Source organism: Petaurus breviceps, unplaced genomic scaffold, assembly GCF_028583685.1.
Source record: "Petaurus breviceps papuanus isolate PSGF00001 unplaced genomic scaffold, PetGlider_PUasm1.0 90825, whole genome shotgun sequence".
NCBI classification, from domain to species: domain Eukaryota; kingdom Metazoa; phylum Chordata; class Mammalia; order Diprotodontia; family Petauridae; genus Petaurus; species Petaurus breviceps.
The window spans coordinates 11080638-11099628 of NW_027187353.1; the positions used below are offsets into that span (position 1 = coordinate 11080638).

General features: G+C 46.2%; 2 protein-coding genes across 2 annotated transcripts in view; one reads left to right on the forward strand and one right to left on the reverse strand.

The window, feature by feature from the left end:
* Positions 1-13860, reverse strand: part of PKD2L1 (polycystin 2 like 1, transient receptor potential cation channel) — an 84064-nt gene extending 70204 nt beyond the window's left edge. The window contains exon 1 of the mRNA XM_069071297.1: positions 13734-13860. The gene's annotated coding sequence lies outside the window, so the exon portion shown is untranslated. The remainder of the gene's footprint in view (positions 1-13733) is intronic.
* Positions 13244-18991, forward strand: part of SCD (stearoyl-CoA desaturase) — a 15109-nt gene continuing 9361 nt past the window's right edge. The window contains exons 1-3 of the mRNA XM_069071298.1: positions 13244-13810; positions 14861-15155; positions 18502-18632. Of these exons, the coding sequence (XP_068927399.1) occupies positions 13784-13810; positions 14861-15155; positions 18502-18632 (453 nt within the window). The 5' untranslated portion in view covers positions 13244-13783. The remainder of the gene's footprint in view (positions 13811-14860; positions 15156-18501; positions 18633-18991) is intronic.

Genomic DNA, 18991 nt, shown 5'->3' on the forward strand with positions numbered 1-18991 from the left:
GTTAGCTACATGGATGCCCATGTGGAAAAATGAAAATCGGGAAATTCGTGGCAAACAAGTCTGGGGCAAAGAATTATGGGAAGATATCTGGAACATATCTTTGGTCACTGACTTGTCAGTTTTTCATGTAGATGCTCATGTGGCCCTCACCACACCAGAACGTGAATACAATGCTTATGCTGATTGACTGGCAAAGATTGCTACCGAACATATTGTCCTTACTTTGACAACAACTGATGATCCGGTATTAGCAAAATGGGTCCACCAAACAGCAGTCCATTTGGAGGTCCAGGCCACACACCAGTGGGCACAAGATCAAGGTATTAGTATCTCTCATTCACTGTTAAAACAGATAGCAGGGCCGCTCCATCCCCCAGTGTGTCGCTATGACCTCAGCGCTACAGCCCCATTGTGATGCCATGTTGGGGAGGTCAGGGTCACCCCCCAGTTTCCTCCTCAGCCACTGCCTCGGCTTCCCTTTGGGGTAGGGGGGAGAGAAGGGGTGTGGCGGGTAGCATGAAGCCATGTTCGGAGTGGCTAGGATATCTGCCGACTTAAAGGGGCCACAGTCCTTTAGGAGTGCTCCTGGCTCTGGAAGGGACCCTAAGAGATCATCCAACCCTCTCATTTTACAAAGAAGAAAAGTGCAACTCAGAGGAAGGCAAGTGACTAACCCAAGGTCACAAAGCAAGTAAGTGACCAAGCGGAATTCAAAGCCAAGTCCTTGAGCTTCAGACCCGGCCTCATGGGCGCCCTTCCCTGTCTGGGTTTTCTTCAGGGGTTTAAAAAGAGATACCTGCTGCTCTCTGCTCCCTCCCAACAGTTTTTCCTAAAGGCAAAAATATGGCACCTGTTACAATGACAGCAGAATTGGGGGCGGGGAGAAGCAGAGTAAGGAGAGTCAAAGGAGATTTCCATCCTCCTGATGGGGGATGGAATCCCAATAGGTTCAGCTGGAATTATGGTCTTATCTAAGACCAGAAAACCTGCAATATTGTCTGGAAAGAATTCAAGGTCTCAGGCTTAATTGGAGTGAGAGTTGTAGAAGTTTATTTTTACCCTTCTATGAGCAGGCAAGAGTCCTTTAGGGGACCTGCAAGTGAGAGGGGTACATGCTTTTACCTTTAAAGGGTAGGGCTGCCATTGTCAGGGCTGGCCTGACGGGAGGGGCCTCAGTGCATAGACAAAGGTCAGAGCTGACCAAGAGGAGCATGTGAAGAGATAGTTTAGATAAGATTTGGGCCAGGTGGAAGGAGACAAAAGGCAAGGACAAAGGAGGGTGTGGGCCAGGCCTGAGGAGAAATGAAGATATCAAGTAAGAACAAAAGGGGTCACAGGGTGTTGCCTAGGTGGAGTGTGGGATAGGGAGAAGGGGCAGAGCTCAAGGGTGGGAAAGGACATATTGCAGTTACAACTTCACAGACTGGTTTTACAAGTCGGTTTGACCTAGACCTCAGGTACCCCATCACTCCTGTGCCTCAGTTTATCCTCCCTCCCCATAGGAAATCATCTGTGGCACGTGGCAACCAAAAGGTATGGGTCCCCATCCAGGGAGGTGCTCCCACCACACTCTGCAGGGCTCGGAATCACATCTCTGGGAGCTTGTGGAGGAAGGCAAAGAGGATCCCGAATTTAGAGATGGGGGTGGGGAGAGATCTCAAGTGTCATCACATCCAAGCTAAGCCTGCAAGCATTGACATTCCACAGAGCTTCGAAGCTCTGTGTCTCCTGCTGTTCTAAAGGCTTAGGGTACAAACACAAGCCAAAGAAGGGAGATTCTCTGCCCTCAAGGTGCATGCATTCTAATGGGACAGAAGACCATCTGAAAAAGCAGCCTGAAAAGTGGTCATTCAGCTAAGCGAGAGCACCAAGATCTGGTTCTCAGTGCTCAGACCCTAGAATAGAGTTCCATTCCACCAGTACCTGGAGAACATGTCACACCAGGAACACTGAAGAAAGGGGGCTGTTTCACCTGGAGAGGAGATCTGAAGGACTGCACACCTTCTCTTCAAGTATTTGAAAGGGTTTCACCAGGAAGACTGATTCGACTTGTTGCATTTGGCCCCAAAACACATCACTGGGATTATTGAGGGAAGGGGAGGACCAGGGGAAAGTGCAGAGAGGCAGATATAAGTTTAATTTTGGAACATTTTTTGTGTATGATTTCATTGGTATAGGAAACTCTCCCAAGGAAGAGCTGCATCTATTTTGGAATGTACAGTCTTCACCTATACATTAAGGGACTTTCCCAGGGTCACACTGACAGAATGTATCCAAGGCTGGTTTTTAACCCAGGTCCTCTTAACTCCTAGGCTGTCCCTCTTTATAATTAGAGTTTCCCTAAAGTCTTTTGAACACTCCCCCCCCCCCCCAAGAGTCTTCACTGATGGAGGTTGTCCAGCAAAGATTAAATGAGCACTCACCAAATACATGGTAGGGGAATTTTTGTTTAGGCTAAAGATGAAATCAATGACCTCTGAGATCTCTTCTAACTTTGAGATTCTGTGATTCTAAGAACTGTCACCAAGGGAATGTCACTAGGAATTCAAATAAAAAGAAAATTTGGAAAAAAAAAAACAGATAGCAGAAGAATGTCATATATGTCAATTGGAAAAGGAGCGAACTGTTCCTCAGGTAGTAACTGGAGAGATAGCAAGAGGAAAAGTCCCAGCCCAAATCTGGCAAATATATTATATTGGTCCACTACCACTAGATAAAGGATGCAGATTTATATGTACTTGTGTTGACACCTATTCAGGTGTACTAGTGGCTTGTCCTTATAAGAATGCAACCCAGAAAAACACTTGTAAAACTCTAATCTCATAAGTCTATATTATGGAACCCCAATGCAGATTCAAAGTGACAATGGGTCACATTTCAAAGGCAATGAAATGAAGTATTGTATACTAAACAATATACAATGGATATATCATATTCTATATTATCCAGAAGCATCTGGGTTAATTGAAAGAATGAATGGATTACTGAAAGAACAGTTGAGGAAGTTCCAATAATTCATATCAACATTGGAAGGATTATTTGTTCATGGCTTTACATAATTTGAATAATAGACCATTGGGAGGAAGTACACCTCTAGCCAGAATGATGACCTCTAATCTGCAAATTAGAAAACAACAAACACATAAGATCCCAAATATTGAGTATTGGACCTTGAGGCCAGATGTCCCAGCACTATACCCAGGACCACATGGTTTGGTGGGGTATGATTTACATTGTTTAGTGGACTTTTGGTTGGACAGAAAAGGAATAAGAAAAATCTCCACTGGGATATGCATAAGAATCCCTAAAAATCACTTTGGACAGATTTTACCCAAATCAGTATTAGCAGCTCAAGGAATACATGTATTGGCTGGAGTAATAGATTCTAATTATCAAGGAGAAATTGTTGTAACATTTCATAATTTAGGTGAAGGGCCCATACAGATTCATAAAAATGATAGGATAGTTCAAGTGATTATCGTTCCTTGTAAAACAATACCACTTGTAAAAACCGACCCTCCTTCCAATATAACTGTCAGAGGAACTGAAGGATTTGGTTCTACTGATAGAATAAAATCAGGAGCTAAAGTATGGGTAAAATGGAAGCCAGAAGATGTTCCAAAGGTTGCAGAGATTATGGCACATGGGAGGGATAACACTGTAACTATTGTTTATTCTGGAGAAGATGATTACAAAATTGTACCCTTAACTCATTTATTCTACCGTGAGTGAGGCTACAATAGTCTGGTTATTGTCTCTTTGCTTCTTCTTGACTTTTTGTCTGTTCACCTTGTTTGCTAGATTTGTTTCCGCAGGCTTGGTACCCTCCATCTGTAGATGCCTGATAGCTTAAGCTGGATGTCACCCCCTGTCTGCAACTGTGCTGTGTCACCCCTGGACCTGGCATCAAGCACATTAAGAACTGACCTCTCAAATGGGACCCCTTGGGACAGGGACAGCTCTACATCTGATCTCAGCAGCAAGTAGTCATGGAAGAAGAGACCTTTGCCCCTTATCCCAAGATTTTGGGGCCCCATTTGTTTGGGGTGGGGGGAATGAAGGGGAGCTTGTGCTCAAGCCCCACCCTAAAATATGGTTTTCTGTGTTTATTGTGTGCTATCCTTGTTATATTGTTGTGAAATTCTGTTGGCACCAGTTATTCCTAATGTATTTTTGCCAAGTAAGGAACATGAAAGATCTTGGGGCCGAATGTAAGGGTTATGGGATTTAAAGATCTTCCATGCCCCATTGGACTTGCTGACATAGCAGGAAGGGGCAGAGCAAGAGGAAACAGAAGCCAAGCTAGAGTTCCTGTGGTGGCTAGCAGTGGCGGTGACTGCAGCAGCAGCAGAAGAGGCAGCGGCAGCGGCAGCGCAAAGCCCTTTTTGAGTCAGCCAGAATTTCTGCTAAGGACTCCTGCTGAGGACTGCCAGGGGCCAGAGCTGCTAGGAGAACACTTCCTGGAAGCTGAGTAGTTGTTGTGAGTAGGGAGAGGAAGACCTTTGCCTGAGGTAGCCTGTTCTGTTTTAAAGGCTTGAGAATATGAGTGCTTTCTACTTTATCTACCTGTGCCAATTTCATAACTACTCTGATGGCTTTGACTTTCTGGTTTTGGGACTCAGTCATTTGGTATTTTAATAAATGTTCTAGCTTTAACCCCCATATAGAGAGCCTGGTATATATTGTGATTAATAACCACATCAGCATATTTATAATTGCCGTAGGCATTGTTAATATTGCATTGCTGATACAACACTGTACCTGGATCTGCCCTCTGAAGCCAAGTAGAACAAATGTGATTTCTCTTCCACATGACAGCCCTTCAAAGACAGCTAATGTGTCTGCTTTAAGTCTTCTCACTTAGACATCTCCAGTTCCTTCAACCAATCCTTCCCTGGTATACTTTCACATCCCTTTATATCCTTGTCACCTTGCTCTAGACACCCTCTAGCTTGTCAATGCTTTTCTTCCAGTGTGGTACCCCAAAAGAGGCAGCATGGTACCATGAAAAAATTTGGAATTTAGAGTTGAGAGAACCTGGGTTTGATTCCTGATTCTCCTGCTTTCTACCTAGATAGTTTTGGACAATTTATTTAACTTCTCCAGAACTATTTCCTCAACATAGTTGCATTTATGAAGCACTTGTTATGCACTAAGTATAAGGATAAAAAGACAAAAAGGAAACTGATTCTGCCTATAAGAAGCTTATATTCTATTCCAGGAAGGAGAAGAACAAAATGTTCACTCCTCTCCCTTACAATTCTAGATTTTAATTTGAACTGAATATGATGTGTCCAATATGATATGATTAATATAAATTATTCCCTCCTTCATTTCAAATATTATATTTTTATTAATGTAACTTTTTGTAAGATCACACTAGTTTTTTTTAGCTGCCATATCATGTTGTTGATTTATTGTGAGCTTTCAGTCCACTAAAACATCCAGGTATAAACACACCTTCCATGTTGTGTAGTTTATTTTTGAAACCAAATATAGGACTTATATTTGTCTCTCCTATGTTATACCAAAATCAAGGTAATGGGTGTTTTTCATCCACTTGGTTTTCCTTGTGTGGATAGTCAGGTCAAACTTATTTGTGTGATTATGGATCTTTTCTAGGAGATTCTGCAGTATTTGATACTGAGATACTGATTCCTGCAACATTTTCCTGTTCCACTCCAATCTTAGAGTATCTTTCCTTTTCTCCAAAACTTTTCAAAGGTCTCTACTACTTTAGCAATTCCATACATTCATTCTTTCAGCTCCCTAAGATGTAATACTTCTTCTGAGCCCAGTGACAAACTGTTGAAAGAGGTTTTCTTACCATTTCAATAAATAAATGAACAAGCACTTATTGAAAACCTACTGTATGCCCGGAACTGTACGAGAGATACAAAGATATAAATGAAACAGCCCCATGCAAAAGATAATTCACATAAAAAAGCACTAGTATCTCTAATCAGTTATCTAAGTTTGTAACCCCGTGTTAATTGCTTTTGTTTTCTCTTTCTCAGTCCAAAGATCTTTCTTGGTAAAGAAAAGGCAAACAAGACAAGTAGAGTAGTTCTGCCCTCTCCATGTCATCCCTTTTCATTGATCAGTCCATTCTGGGCATTAAGCCTATCACTTCATTGACTTTCCTCTTATTCCCCACATGGAATTTTTTTTTAAAAGCCCTTTCAGCTTGAGGTTTGGCTTGTTGGGGGGAAGGGGTGAGAGAAGGGATTTGGGTTTTTTTTCCTGAGTTTGGTCCATCCTGACACTATTCTTAAAAGACCTCATAGGGCAACCCTTTTAAAGTATTTATACTCAAGCTGTCTGCCCCTGAATCCACCGCCTATGTAAGTTATTTATAATACAATTTGGTTAATGAGTTATCTTCACATTCACATTATTTTCTTTTTAGGACTCCCTCTTTCCTTGCTTATCAGAACTGTTTCTATCATACAAATTTCCCTAAGAGTTTCCCAGCCACCTTCAGCCAAATTTGCTCTTTAGAATTTGAGGCCACGGAATCCTACCTATTCTTTTCTTTTTCTTTTCCCCATAAGTTTTGATTGATATTTTCTGTTTCTTACATCACCATAGTATACCATGTGTCCTTCTCCTTTGCCCTCTTTGAGGGCCATTTCATATAACAAAAAGAATTTAGTTTAGAGAGAAAAAAAAAGTCAGCATAATTGATTGATACATTGAAAAAGTCTGAAAACAAATGTAATGTGTAGAACACCTGTGGTCTTCCCACCTCCAAGAAAGGGTAGGTTGGGGGTGTCCTCTCATGTCTCTTCATTTGAGTCCTATTTGATCCTTATAATTTTGTTATATTCAATTTTTATTTTCTATTCTTTTCTAACAGTTAAGAACTACTTCTGGGCCCAAGGGGTTGGAGCATTATAACCCATCCCTCTGCACTGAGGGGACCTATCTGCTTTGGACTCACATGGGTGGTCAGTCCCAGTTCAATCCTGGGGTTAGCCTGGCCTCTCAAGCAAGGAATTAAACCACTATCCAAGCATCCCAGGGATACTTTACTTAAAACTTACGCCGTAGCTCTAGAGTCTCCTCAAAGAAGGGAGTAGTAAAGTATCTAATGCACAACATCAATCAGGTATGGGACAGGTATTTCTTTCGTTTATGCGAAGAAAGGCTATACACAAAACTCTCACAAGCACAAATTTTCAGAAAAGCTTAAAACAAAATTCAGTAAATTCACTTCTAACCACTGTCATACTCTTTGGGGAGACAGAGTTAAACCTCATCAGAATATAATACATTTTGTGGGGATTCTGAGTAGACATTTTGCATTTCACCTTGGCTCTTCATTGCCCCTCTCTCATGATAGATATCTTCTGCCTAACTGAGCCACATGGCTTCGCCTCATTATGTGACTGGTGGTCATCCTTCTAAGAATACTAGTAGTTGCTAGGGACTGCCCCTTGCCTCCAGGTAGCTCCACCCAAAGGGCCTAGTTCCACCTTATCTCTCTAATTTACAAGGTAGCCTCCCGGCCTGGGTATATTCTCTTTGGGATTGATACCTGTTTATCTAAGATCAGAGTATAAACATGAAGCAGCTATAGAACAGGGCATTTGATTCCCACACAAAAATGAGATGATTTTGCATTAAGAATCATAAAATTATTATAATCTGTGGAGAAGTTAATATTCAAGCCCAGTTGGAACATTTGCAGAAAGTTTCTTTGTGAGGGTTGCTCACTAGCCATTTTACATTTACCTTCACTGAACGTAGGCTGGATCAGTGCCAGGCAGGCCCCTTCTTTCCAGGTGATGATCTCTTCAGGCAACTCTTTCCTTTTGGGCTGCTCTTGTAGCCACAACTGGTCTGGGAGCCACTACCCAAGTGCCATGGGCTCAGGTGCCCAGGAAGGGGAAGAAGGAAGGCAGCTGCCTTTTGAGATCTCACAGGGCCCCGAACCAAAGGAAAGGAGACACAAATGAACCAGGGCTTCATTCTAGACACAGAAGCCTAGGGAACATGTACTCGATGTTTTTGGCTAGATGGTGGGGAACTAACTACATCCCTCCCCTAGACCCTCCAGAGCTCTGAGTCATCAAGATAAGGGGTGGAAGAGGGATTCAGGGTCAGAGTCCTGAGAGCAGGGATCAGCTCTTTAGTATATGCCTTGGAGTTCTGGCTCAGTAGGCCAATTTAAAAACATTTTGTTATAACACAGTACAAATCTTTTATAATAATGGTCAACAGGAAGCAGAGAGAGAGAGAGAGAGAGAGAGAAAACTGCCTATATTCCTGGCCAGGAGCCTACCTACCATTCCTTTATCTTAAGCCATGGCCTAAGAATAAAAATCCTTTCTCCAAGAAAAAAAAAAACAGACATTTATTAAAATCTACTGACAATAGAGGATATGCACTAAAGAAAATACAAGGTTTAGAAAAAAAAACAGACTCCACCTTTAAGTTGTTTAGAATCTGGTAAGAGGATAAGACACCAACAGAGATAGCTATATTAGAAGGAAAAGAGGCTGTCAAGGACAAACTCACAGGAAATATCCATATGAAAGAGTCAAGAATAGAATGAGATATCATGAAAGGAGATGGAAATGGTTAGGGGTAGGAGGAGAATCTAGATTGTGGTATTTCTGAAGACAAAGGAGAAGAGAGTAGCCAGTAGGAGCAGTGGCCAACAGTATTGAATGCTGCTAAGTGGGTCAGGGAGGATGAAGGCTGGGAAAAGGCTACTGGATTTGGTGACTATGAAATGGCTGACGTTGGAGAAAGAAATTTCAGTCGAATGGTAGAAATGACAGCTCTTTTGCAACGGATTGCAGAAAGAATTGATAATAAGTAAATGAAAGCATCTGGCATAGCCATTTTTTTTTATGAAGTTTAGACACAAAAGGGAATAGAGAGATGGCCAGACAGCTGAATGACCTAGAAAGGTCGAGACAAGGACTGGGCAAACCTGAACATGTTTATTGAAAGATAGGAAGAAGTTTGTGGTGAAGGAGAGACTGAGGATGTAAGGGAATAAAAGCAAGGTAAAAGATATAAGGATTAGTTTTAAGGAAAAGAATTATCCCTTTTCATGTGATGAGGCAAAGAGGAGAGAGAGTGAAAGAATGTTTGAGGAATAGAGAAGGGAAGTGTTCCAATGAGATGACCTCAGTCTTCCCAGCAAAGTAGGAGGCCAGGGCATCTGCTGTAAGCACTGGAGATGGTGTTGGAGAATGAGACTTTTTTTTAAGTGAAGCAGGAAGCCTGATGAGCAGGGGTCCAGTTAAAGTCTTGAACCATTCATGGTTTGGGGTCAAATTAGCCTAATTCCATCACATTCTCAAGTAATGCTCAGCATCCCAGAGCTGGGTCAGAGGAGTCAGGTGGTAGAAGTTACTAAGGGATAAGGATTCTCAGGTTAGAAAAGATGGGATGAGATAGGGGAGGGGGAGTGAGGAATTTTCATGTAGTAGCTGAACGAACATGAGAACAGAAAATCATGGGATCAAGACTGGGTGAAAAGTCAAATGAAATTAGAGTAGAAGAGGGGTAAACAGGGAGGAGATGGATAAAGTGACCAAAAACTATGGCAAGGGCAAGGAGTTTATTTAGTGTGAGCAAGAGAGCGTCTAATTTAATGGGATAGGTCCTGGTTGGAGGGTGGGATCTCATAGGTCATGCAACACGTAGAAACTATGAAGTCTAAGGTGTGATCGCACTGTGAGGCTAAGTAACGTAATTAGAATTAAGCATGTTGAAGAACTGAGTTATTAGGCTTTCAGAGAGCTTGTCAACATAAATATAGTAAAGTTCTTTATGACAAACCAGGACCCATAGAATACATCTAGAACAGCAGGCTCCTGGATTCAGAGCTTTAAGAAATCTCAAAGGTCATTGATTCTAACCTTCACAGTCCCAGACAGGTTGACACTTACCCCAAATCACACATCTAGTGAGGGTCTGAGCCAAGATTTGGACATCTCCTCTGACTGTGCTCCATGCTGTTTCCCTAGAAAAAGGACATAGGGCTGGACAGCAAGTGGAGGGAATTGACTGCCAGGCTGAGGATTTAGTGCTATATCCTATAGGTAAAATGGGAAGCTGTTGAGCTTCATTAACTATCCCAAACCCACATTGATTTTAAATAGCAAAACCCAAGTCTTCTGACACCGAATTCACTGCTTTTCCCACCAGACACCTTGTCTCTCAGTTCCATTCTCTCTCTAGACCCTGGGAGTTTCCCCTCACAAAATTACAGGGTCCAAAGATTTCAAACTGGAAGAGATTGACATCAGCTCATCTATTTCCTTCATTGCAGGGAAACGAAGAGACTTGCCCACAACCACACAAATAACAAGTGGCAAAATAGAAATTCAAACCCACAATCCTCTGATTCCGGATCAAAAGTCTACACCACACCTCTCTTGCTGTTGCCAACTGTTGGTGCAAAGGAGTGTTGAACATTTCAGTCATACCTAAGACTCATCTTCCAGAGTTCAAATTCAGTCTCAGATACTTACTAGTTGTGTGATCCTGGGCAAGTCACTTAACCCTGTTTGCCTCGGTTTCCTCATCTATAAAATGAGCTGAAGAAGGAAGCAGAAAACTACTCCAGTATCTTTGCCAAGAAAAATCCAAAAGTCAGAATCAAGCATGATTGAACAACAACAATAACACCTTTTCTACCTCCTTCCCTGATCCTGGTAAGACTAAAACTTCCTGGTCTGGCCCTCATGTACTACTAGGCTCAGAGAGTTCTTCTCTGGATACCATCTGTTTTTAGGGTGCCTTTGGCCCATTTCAGGATCTCCTTGAGGAACAGGGAGGAATATGTTTAGACCTTGAGAAAAAAACCTTATCCTAGCTAAAGCTAACCTCCAAGTCCCTTACTTGCCCCAGAGATAAGTGCCTGATAGGATATCCCTCAAGCCCTTCTGGAAGGGAGAAGGAACAAAAGGCATAGTTAGAGGAGGTGCAAGGGAATAGTCAACCATGTACAGATGACTAATATTTCTTGAAGTCCCTGAGGACAGGGATGATGACATCTTCCAGGGACCTCAAACTTGTGAGGAACACTGAAGGGGGAAACAGAATCCTTGTAACTGACCCTGAGGGATAGTCTGACCTTGAGAACACTCCTAGCCAAGGGAGGAAAGGGTAGTCTTGCATTTGGAAAGGTTGTTGACTAACTAGCTCTCCCATCCCCCATTTCCTTAATCTGGGGCCTCTCTTTCAGTGGCTGGGCCCCAACCTACCCTGGATCCAAAGGCCATCTCACCTCTGACTGGGTGTGGGACACAGCCTGAGGAGTACCCTATTAAGGAAGAAATGGGAAGAATATGGGTAGTGGATTGTTAACTGGGGATGTTCAGAGGGAGCCACTGGCACAGAGGAGAGGTGTAGGGTGTACAGTGGAGGATATTAGCATTTCAGGATTTACTACAGGAAAGGACTTTAGAGATCATTTTAATCTAATCCCATCTTTTAGCAGATGAGGAAACAGGCTCAGAGAGTAACTAGCACCCAAATCATAAAGGCAGAGCTGAAACTCAAGCCCAGGTTTTCTTACTCTAAATTTCACCATGCTCTTTCCATTTCACCAAATTGCTGAGGGAGAGGGCACAACCTGCCAAAGGAGATGGATCCTGGAGGGGCTCCTTGTAGGGAGGAGGGGGTGGAGTTGACCCCTAATGCATACACACCTCAGGGGGCTGCTCTGCATTCAGAAAGCAAAGACTGGCATTTCCCTGGGTCATTGTTCTGGTACAGCATTGACACAGGGCAGCTTAGCAGTACACTCCTGCTCAAGGCAGGACGGGGAGGGCAGGGCAGGGCAGGGCAGGACAAGGTAGGATACTGGAGTGGGGCAGAGCGGTTGGTTTTCACTTAGCAGCCCTTCTACTGGGAGCTCTGAGCATTCTCTGTTTTGCACTAGGGAGACTTGCTAACTGAACCCTGAACACAAAGGAAAGAGCATGGGGTCACATTCCAGCACCCCGAAGAATCCGGAGACACTGCTACCAGACCAACTTGTGTACCTTTTGATTTCATGCATACGCCTAGAAATATGTGTGAATGGGACTGCATATTCGGGGCTAAGTTGCTCTGTGAATCTACTGGCTTGTGTTTGCATGCTGGTCTTGGGGTGACTGTCCACACTGGGATGTATGACTGTGTACTGTTGAACGATATATGCAGCATCTATAAATACACTAATGTAGGAATGTTGGTGTTTCTGCCCATGTGTATACTTGGCCTGTGTAATTAACTATGATCTCAGGTTAACATTGGTCTGTGTGTAGACACTGGTGTGTGAGCGACTAATAAACCTGCATAAAATCTTATGTACTGGTGTGTGTCGCCGAGTTCAGTGTGTATACACTAGCGTACGAGTTATAACAGGGTCTGAGACTAGTGGTATGTGAATGTAGAGTGTGTATACACTAGTGCATGAATGTGATTGTGTGCATTCGCTGGTCGGGTGTGTGTGACCAGACACGCTGAGCTGTAGCTTGGTTGGGTACACGAATGTCTGAATTCACCAGCTGGTCTCTGTAGTGCGGGGCACCGGGTCTAGCTGAGGACTGAAGCTAGGCTGCAGTAAGGAGAAGGGGGCCTTTGGAGGGGACAATACTGTTGCCTGGGGGAGGAGGGGATACGGGGGAAAAGCATGGAGGAAGAAAACAGGGGATTCGGAGGAGGGTGGCACCTCTAGAATCCCCTTTGCCCTTTGTTTGGAGCCCCATACCCTATCTCCTTCACGTTTCTGCCCCGGCGAGCAGAGGTGGGGAGGGATGCTGAGAGAGTGGTGGACGCCACTCTGGGGCTTCAGGCTAAACTTTGAGGAACGTCCCTGAGGCCCGGGATTGTCGGCGGTAGGAGCCTCACACTTCTTCCCTATGTCTTCCCATCCCCCACTTCTCCCCTCCCCCTCTGAGACCCCAGGCCTCCCACTGCCTCGGAGAGGGCCCCCAGCACCCCACCAGGTCCCCCAGGATGCGCAGCGGGGAGCAGTTAGTTGTCCACAGCCTGGTCAGACAGCCGGAGGCTGGGAAGCCGGGAGTGGGGGGAGGAGGAAAGACAGGAAGAAGGGAGGGACTTGGGGGGGGGGGGGGGGGGGGGGGGGTGGACGGCGGGTGAGCGAGGGGTCGGGGCCCAGCCGCTCGCTCGCGGCAGAGGGAACAGCAGATTGCACCGAGCCAATGGGGAAGGCAGAATTAGGTGGCACCAAATTCCCCTTGGCCAATGGCGCGCTGGGGCGCACGGAGGCATCATTAGCATTTCCCCGGCGGCGGCGGCGGCGGCGGCGGCTGCGGCGGCTGCATCCCCAGCTCTATCCCCGGTCCGGACCCCGGCCCTCTCCACGCCCCGGTACTCTGTCTCCTCCCCTCGCCCGCCCTCTTGCGCCCTCCACGCCGGGCAGCCGCTGCCAACGGCCCCTGCTACGCACTTTGTCCAGAGTTGGCAGCGGATAAAAGGAAAAGGGGTCTGAGGAAATCCAGGACACGGTCCCAGGGCGTCAGCTAGAGCCTTTAAATCCTCACGGCCGGAGAGGCTAGAGCAGAACGCGTCTGGGTCGTGGACGCGGAGAAGGCGAGAGCCTCCTACGGCTACGAGCGATCGAACTAACAGGACACTCGGTCCGGCTCCGAGCGCAAAGCAACAGAGAGACGGGGCGGGAAGGTTCGGGTTAAGGGGCGACCTGCAGTCTCGAAAAGCCGAATCCTAAGCCCAAGTACACCCCCCCACACACATACCCGGCACCTCCAGCCGAGGAACAACGAGTCCTGCCCCCCGGAGAAGCCAGATGCCGGCCCACTTGCTACAGGAGGAGGTGAGCCCTCTTGGAAGAAGCCCTGGCGCCTCTGGTGTCCCTGGAGCTTCAGAGCTGGCAGCCAGAGAGGGAAGGAGGAGGGAGTGAGTGTAAGGGGTGTGCGTGGGGGAGAGCGTTGTGGAGGCAAGGATGGAAGCCAGCCTTTAGAGAAGGAGAGGGCATCGGAGACCATCTTGTCCACCCCACACCTCATTTTACAAAGAGGATAAATGACTTGTCCAAGGTCACACAAGTAGTAGCAAGTGGCTGGACAGCATACATTGTATTAATGCTTATCAAATGCTTGTTCATTAATAGATCAAGTTCTACGAAGCATGCCACTATACCGGACCCTCCCTCCCACCACCTTGCTTTGGGAGGAGAGGACTTTCTCTCTAGAATGAGGTTGGCCTCTTCCTTAGCTGAGAGTTTGGGCTCCATTCACGGAGGAGCCCCGGTTTTAGGTTGCTTTTGGGAGAAAAGACGAGACAGTATTTGATGCTTTTTCTCCAAACTCCCATACTCCTTCCCGAACCTTTTGGGTCCTCAGATCCCTTCCTTTCTATACTAAACCCTCTATTTCTACAGTCTCTTTTCCCCAGGATCCCTTGAGTTTTCTTGATTCAGGGGACAGGACCTGAGACAATTCAATTCTATAAACATGTTCATATATACACATGCATGTGTGTATATACATGTACACACATATACATATATAATTTCCTAACTTGTTCAAAGGACTGCCTTAGGGAAAACAGACAAAAGAAGAATTAGTCCCTGCCCTCTGGGAACTTCTCTTCTACTAGGAGCCTGCCCTGCTGGGTCTCTGGACTTTAGGGGAGGTAATCAAGCCCACAGAATCATAAAGCTAGAGTAGAAGGGCCCTCAAAAGCTCCTTTTTCTAAGCTCCTCGTTTCACTGATGAGGAAACTGAGTCCCAGAAAGGGGAGGTAACTTCACGGAGGTCAGTATTCATGGCCCAGACCTGATTTTAAATTCCTCGCTCTTTATTACATGCCATCCTGCCTCTCTGTTATGGCTCATTGTGGTGTTTGTTTTCTCATCCCCCAGATCTCCCCCTCCTACACCATGACCACCACAACCACCATCAGAGCCCCTTCCTCCAAGGTCCTGCAGAATGGAGCCGTCAAGGCAACATTAAAAGCACCTGTTGAGCAGGATGAAGAGGGGGTCAACTATGAGAAGCTGGATGATATGTTTGACCCCACTTACCGGGAGAAGGAAGGCCCCAAACCCAAATTCGTGTATGTCTGGAGGAACATCATCCTGATGGCCCTGCTTCATTTGGGAGCCCTGTATGGGATCTTCCTGGTGCCTTCCTCCCATATCTACACCTTGCTGTGGGGTAAGTGGACCTTTTGTTGAGTACAGAGTAGGCCTCCCTCAATGCCTGCTGTGGGGGAAGGGAATGCCTGATATGGTGGCCTGACTTGGAGGTGGATGGAGCCACATGGTAGGGAGGTGGGTAACAGGTTTGGCCTGGTCCCCAGCAGAAATTTGGAAGGCACTAGCTGCTGTTGAAGGGACAGGGTAGGTATTCACCATGTGCCTCAGAAATGAAATCCTGGCCATAAGCGCATTGAAAACCATGAAATGCTCTCCTTATGATTTCAGGTCCTTTGTGCCTCAGAACCCTTCTTTTCTGCCAGGAAAGGAGTCCTTCCTTTAGTCCCCTCGATAGCCAGACTGATTCCCCTTAGTAGGGAGAAGCTCGGGAAAGATTCCCGTACCCATGTTAACATGGCTGTGGCAGCTGGGTGTGCCTGAGCATGTAATTAGTGCCACAGACATGGTCTTAAAAAGCAGCAGAGCTCATGGACCTTTCTCCCCAAAGACTTCCATCTTGCCTGCTTAAACCACATCTCTCCCATTCTCTCCATCTCCCACCACCACCCCTGGCCCCTGGGGTCTGGCTGCCCCGGAGAAAGGGCCAAGGCAAGACAGGCCTGGACAGGAAAGGGAGCCAAGAGGAGCAGGGAACAGGCCCTAGGCCTTGTGCCAGCTGAGTAACAAAGGGCCGCTTTAGGAGAAGCATCTCAACTCCTTGCCATCTCCGATGGGGCTTTTCAGAGCCCTCCATCTGTGTGTGCTGGTCCCAGGGTCTCACACATGTGCCTCTCACAGAGGTGGCCCCATCCCACCCATTCTGAGGCTACAAGCTGGTATGGGAAGGGCAAAAACAAAGGCAGGCTTTAGGATCCTTCCATCCAAAGGGAGTTGAGCTATTATTATTGTAGGTCCTGAAGAAAGAGGTGGGCCTATGGTATAAAGGGAGAGACTGAACCAAGGAGACTTCCAAAGCCCACTTGTGGAAGCAGGATCAGGAGGGAGAGTGGATAAACTGTTGGTCTAGGAGTCACCAGGTTCATAATCGAATTCTGTCTACTAGCAGTGTGACTACAGGCAAATACCTTTACCTCTCTGAACCTTGGCATCCTTATCTGTAAAATGGAGCCATTAATGCCTCCAGTGTATACCTCACAGGGTTGTTGTGAAACTCCAGAGATAATACTTTGCAAACTTTCGGGCACTAAAAGACATCTGTTCTTAGTAGGTCAGGTTTCCGTTTTATGTCCCATAAGGGTCCAGCAGAGGAGCTGGGTAATTGCTCCCCTGGATGTTACCTTAGGCTCCCTGAGATCTGGGAACTTTGGCCTAGGGGGATCCCACCTTCTGCTACAGACATAAAATGCCCGCCCTGATCTCTCTTCAGGGCCTTTTTCTCCAGTTGAAGAATGGGGACAGTAATAAAATCCTGTCTCATCTGTAGACTCGAGAGGCTCCTAAGGATGGGGTGTGAAGCCCAGGGGAGATAGGCAGGCAGACAGACCAGTCTTAGGCAGCCTTGAGCCCAGGAAGAGTTCTTACATGCAAGAGTCCAGCAGCTATGCTCCATCTCTGCTGGGTCTACACTGGCAAGACAGTTCAAAGATCAGGAGGAATCTCCAAAGGAAGAAGTAGACTCATAAACAGCTCTACCTGAAGAGAGGGAAAGATGAGCTGGGCTCCTAAGGGTCTTGTTTCCAGCTGGGAGCTTATAGGAGACCCATTATTGGGGGTGTGGTGGAGTTTCAGCTTGCCTTGAGGACCCTGGGGGGTGTGAAATGAGCATGATCTGGTATGGAAGCGGCTCCCTTGGTTTACTGGGGCTACTCGAGGCATTGCTGTGCCTCACCCCAGGAGGAAAAGCTTGTGCCCCCTGTATGGAGGTGGAACAGCAATTCGAAGGACTTAAGGCTCTTCCCATTTGCGCTTGATGATAGGACCAGGATCTGGGGTCCTGAACATCTTTATTTACCCTGATGGGCTTGGCAACCAGGAGAGTCTAGATAAGAGGAAGCAAGACCCACGGAGCCTTTGTGGAAAAGCTTTAAGCCCCCTTTCCTGCCCATTTATGCCTCATTCTCTCCATCACAGAAAGAACCTGACTAAAGCTTCTTTAGCCTGGACTGTCCCTGGCAGTTCTCAATGCTGATTCAATGATAGTTGTGTACTACACCCCCATCCTGAGATCTTTTCCCCAGGGATTCTAACAGCCTTCCCTTTGAGTTTTAGTATTCCTTTGACAGACTCTGTGGGTGTTGTAAGAGAAAGAAGGAGCCAGAATGTGGGAGTCGGGACTCCTGGGTTCTATTCCTAGCTTTACCCACTGACTCACTGTGTGATTCTGGGCAAGTCTATACCCGTAATCTGTGCCTTGGTTTCCCTGGCTGCACAGATGGGCTTGTACTCCATCCTGTGAGAGTGTGCTGAGGTCAAGCATGAAGTAGGCTGAAGCTTGGTGTATAGAGAGTGTAAGGCATAAGGACCATATCCAGGACAGAAATGCTGGAGCTTCTTAGTCCTAAAGGACCCCAGGCCTCCTGCTCATCTTTCTGGTAGGAATTTGGTAACTTGGATTTGTCCCCCTGATTTCCTGAGGATTGATCTCTGTGGCATCAAAAATTGATATGACTTAGTGGCCAGTGATGGTTTATTGCCTGACAGGTTTTCCCCCTTAGGAATAAACATTATAAGCAGCTGCTAATTGTTGTTCCTACCTCGGCTTCCCAGAGATCCCTGTCCTCTTGGAAGCTGGGGTAGCCCCAGCAAGTCCATTCTTAGGCAGAAAATGTGCCTGGTAACTCTGCGGGACCATCTTCCATTCTCACTTAGTCCTGGAGGCTTCACATGGTGTGAAGCTGACATTTCTAAACTGTTCCCAAGCACTGTCTAGAAATAAATAACTTTGCCTTTTAAGATGGTGGGTGGTTGATGGAGAAAGTTTGTTGTGGGATTCAAAGACTCAGAGGAGAAGCCCTGTCTGTGGTCCCAGAGACAGCCCCCAGCTGGAGCCCCCTTCTGTAGACAGCCGTTGGAGCCGGGTGCAGGGAGGGCTTGCTCTCCTGCCTGCTTTGTTGGAACTCTCAGTGCTCAGAGATACTGATACTATCTCCAGAGCCTCCTTCAATACCTTGGGACCAGGCTGGGAGATTCTTAGGCTCCAGGGAAGTGAAACCTAAGGTACCAATTACAAACAGATCTGGGTCAGAGTGAATACTAACTCAGCAATGGCCTACCTTTCTCCTAAGATTGGTCTTTCCCATTTCTTCCTTTTACAAGGAGGAAATGTACAAGAAGGAAATGTGCATTCTAAGAAATGTACATTGTCTTTCTCTCCCTTTGACTTTCTTCTTCCTCCTGGCAAATAGCTCTTGCGTACTACATGATGAGTGCCCTGGGCATCACTGCTGGAGCCCACCGCCTCTGGAGTCACAGATCCTACAAGGCACGCCTGCCCCTCAGAGTCTTTCTGACCATCTTTAACACCATGGCCTTCCAGGTGAGGAGCTGGCGGGGTCTGGCCCAACCTGGCCAGCCTTATGTTCCCATTCCTCGTTCACCCCCATCCTCCAGGTCCCATCCAAAGGCCAGCGGTGCGGAGGCAGAGGCCCTCCCATCTAGGCAGACATTGGGTTTTTTCCTCTAACCCTAGAGGCTCTCCAAGACAGGCCTCTGGTTTTAGATCTAGGAGGAGAGGAAGGGAAGGGTATAAGCTTATAAAAAGCCTGCTGTGTACTAGATATTATGTTAAGTGCTGTATAGCTATTGTCTCAGGAGGAACAATCAAGCCATCAAAAATAACCATTTAGTAAGTGCCTAGTGTTTATTGGTCACAGTAGGAAGCACAGCCCCCTCCCT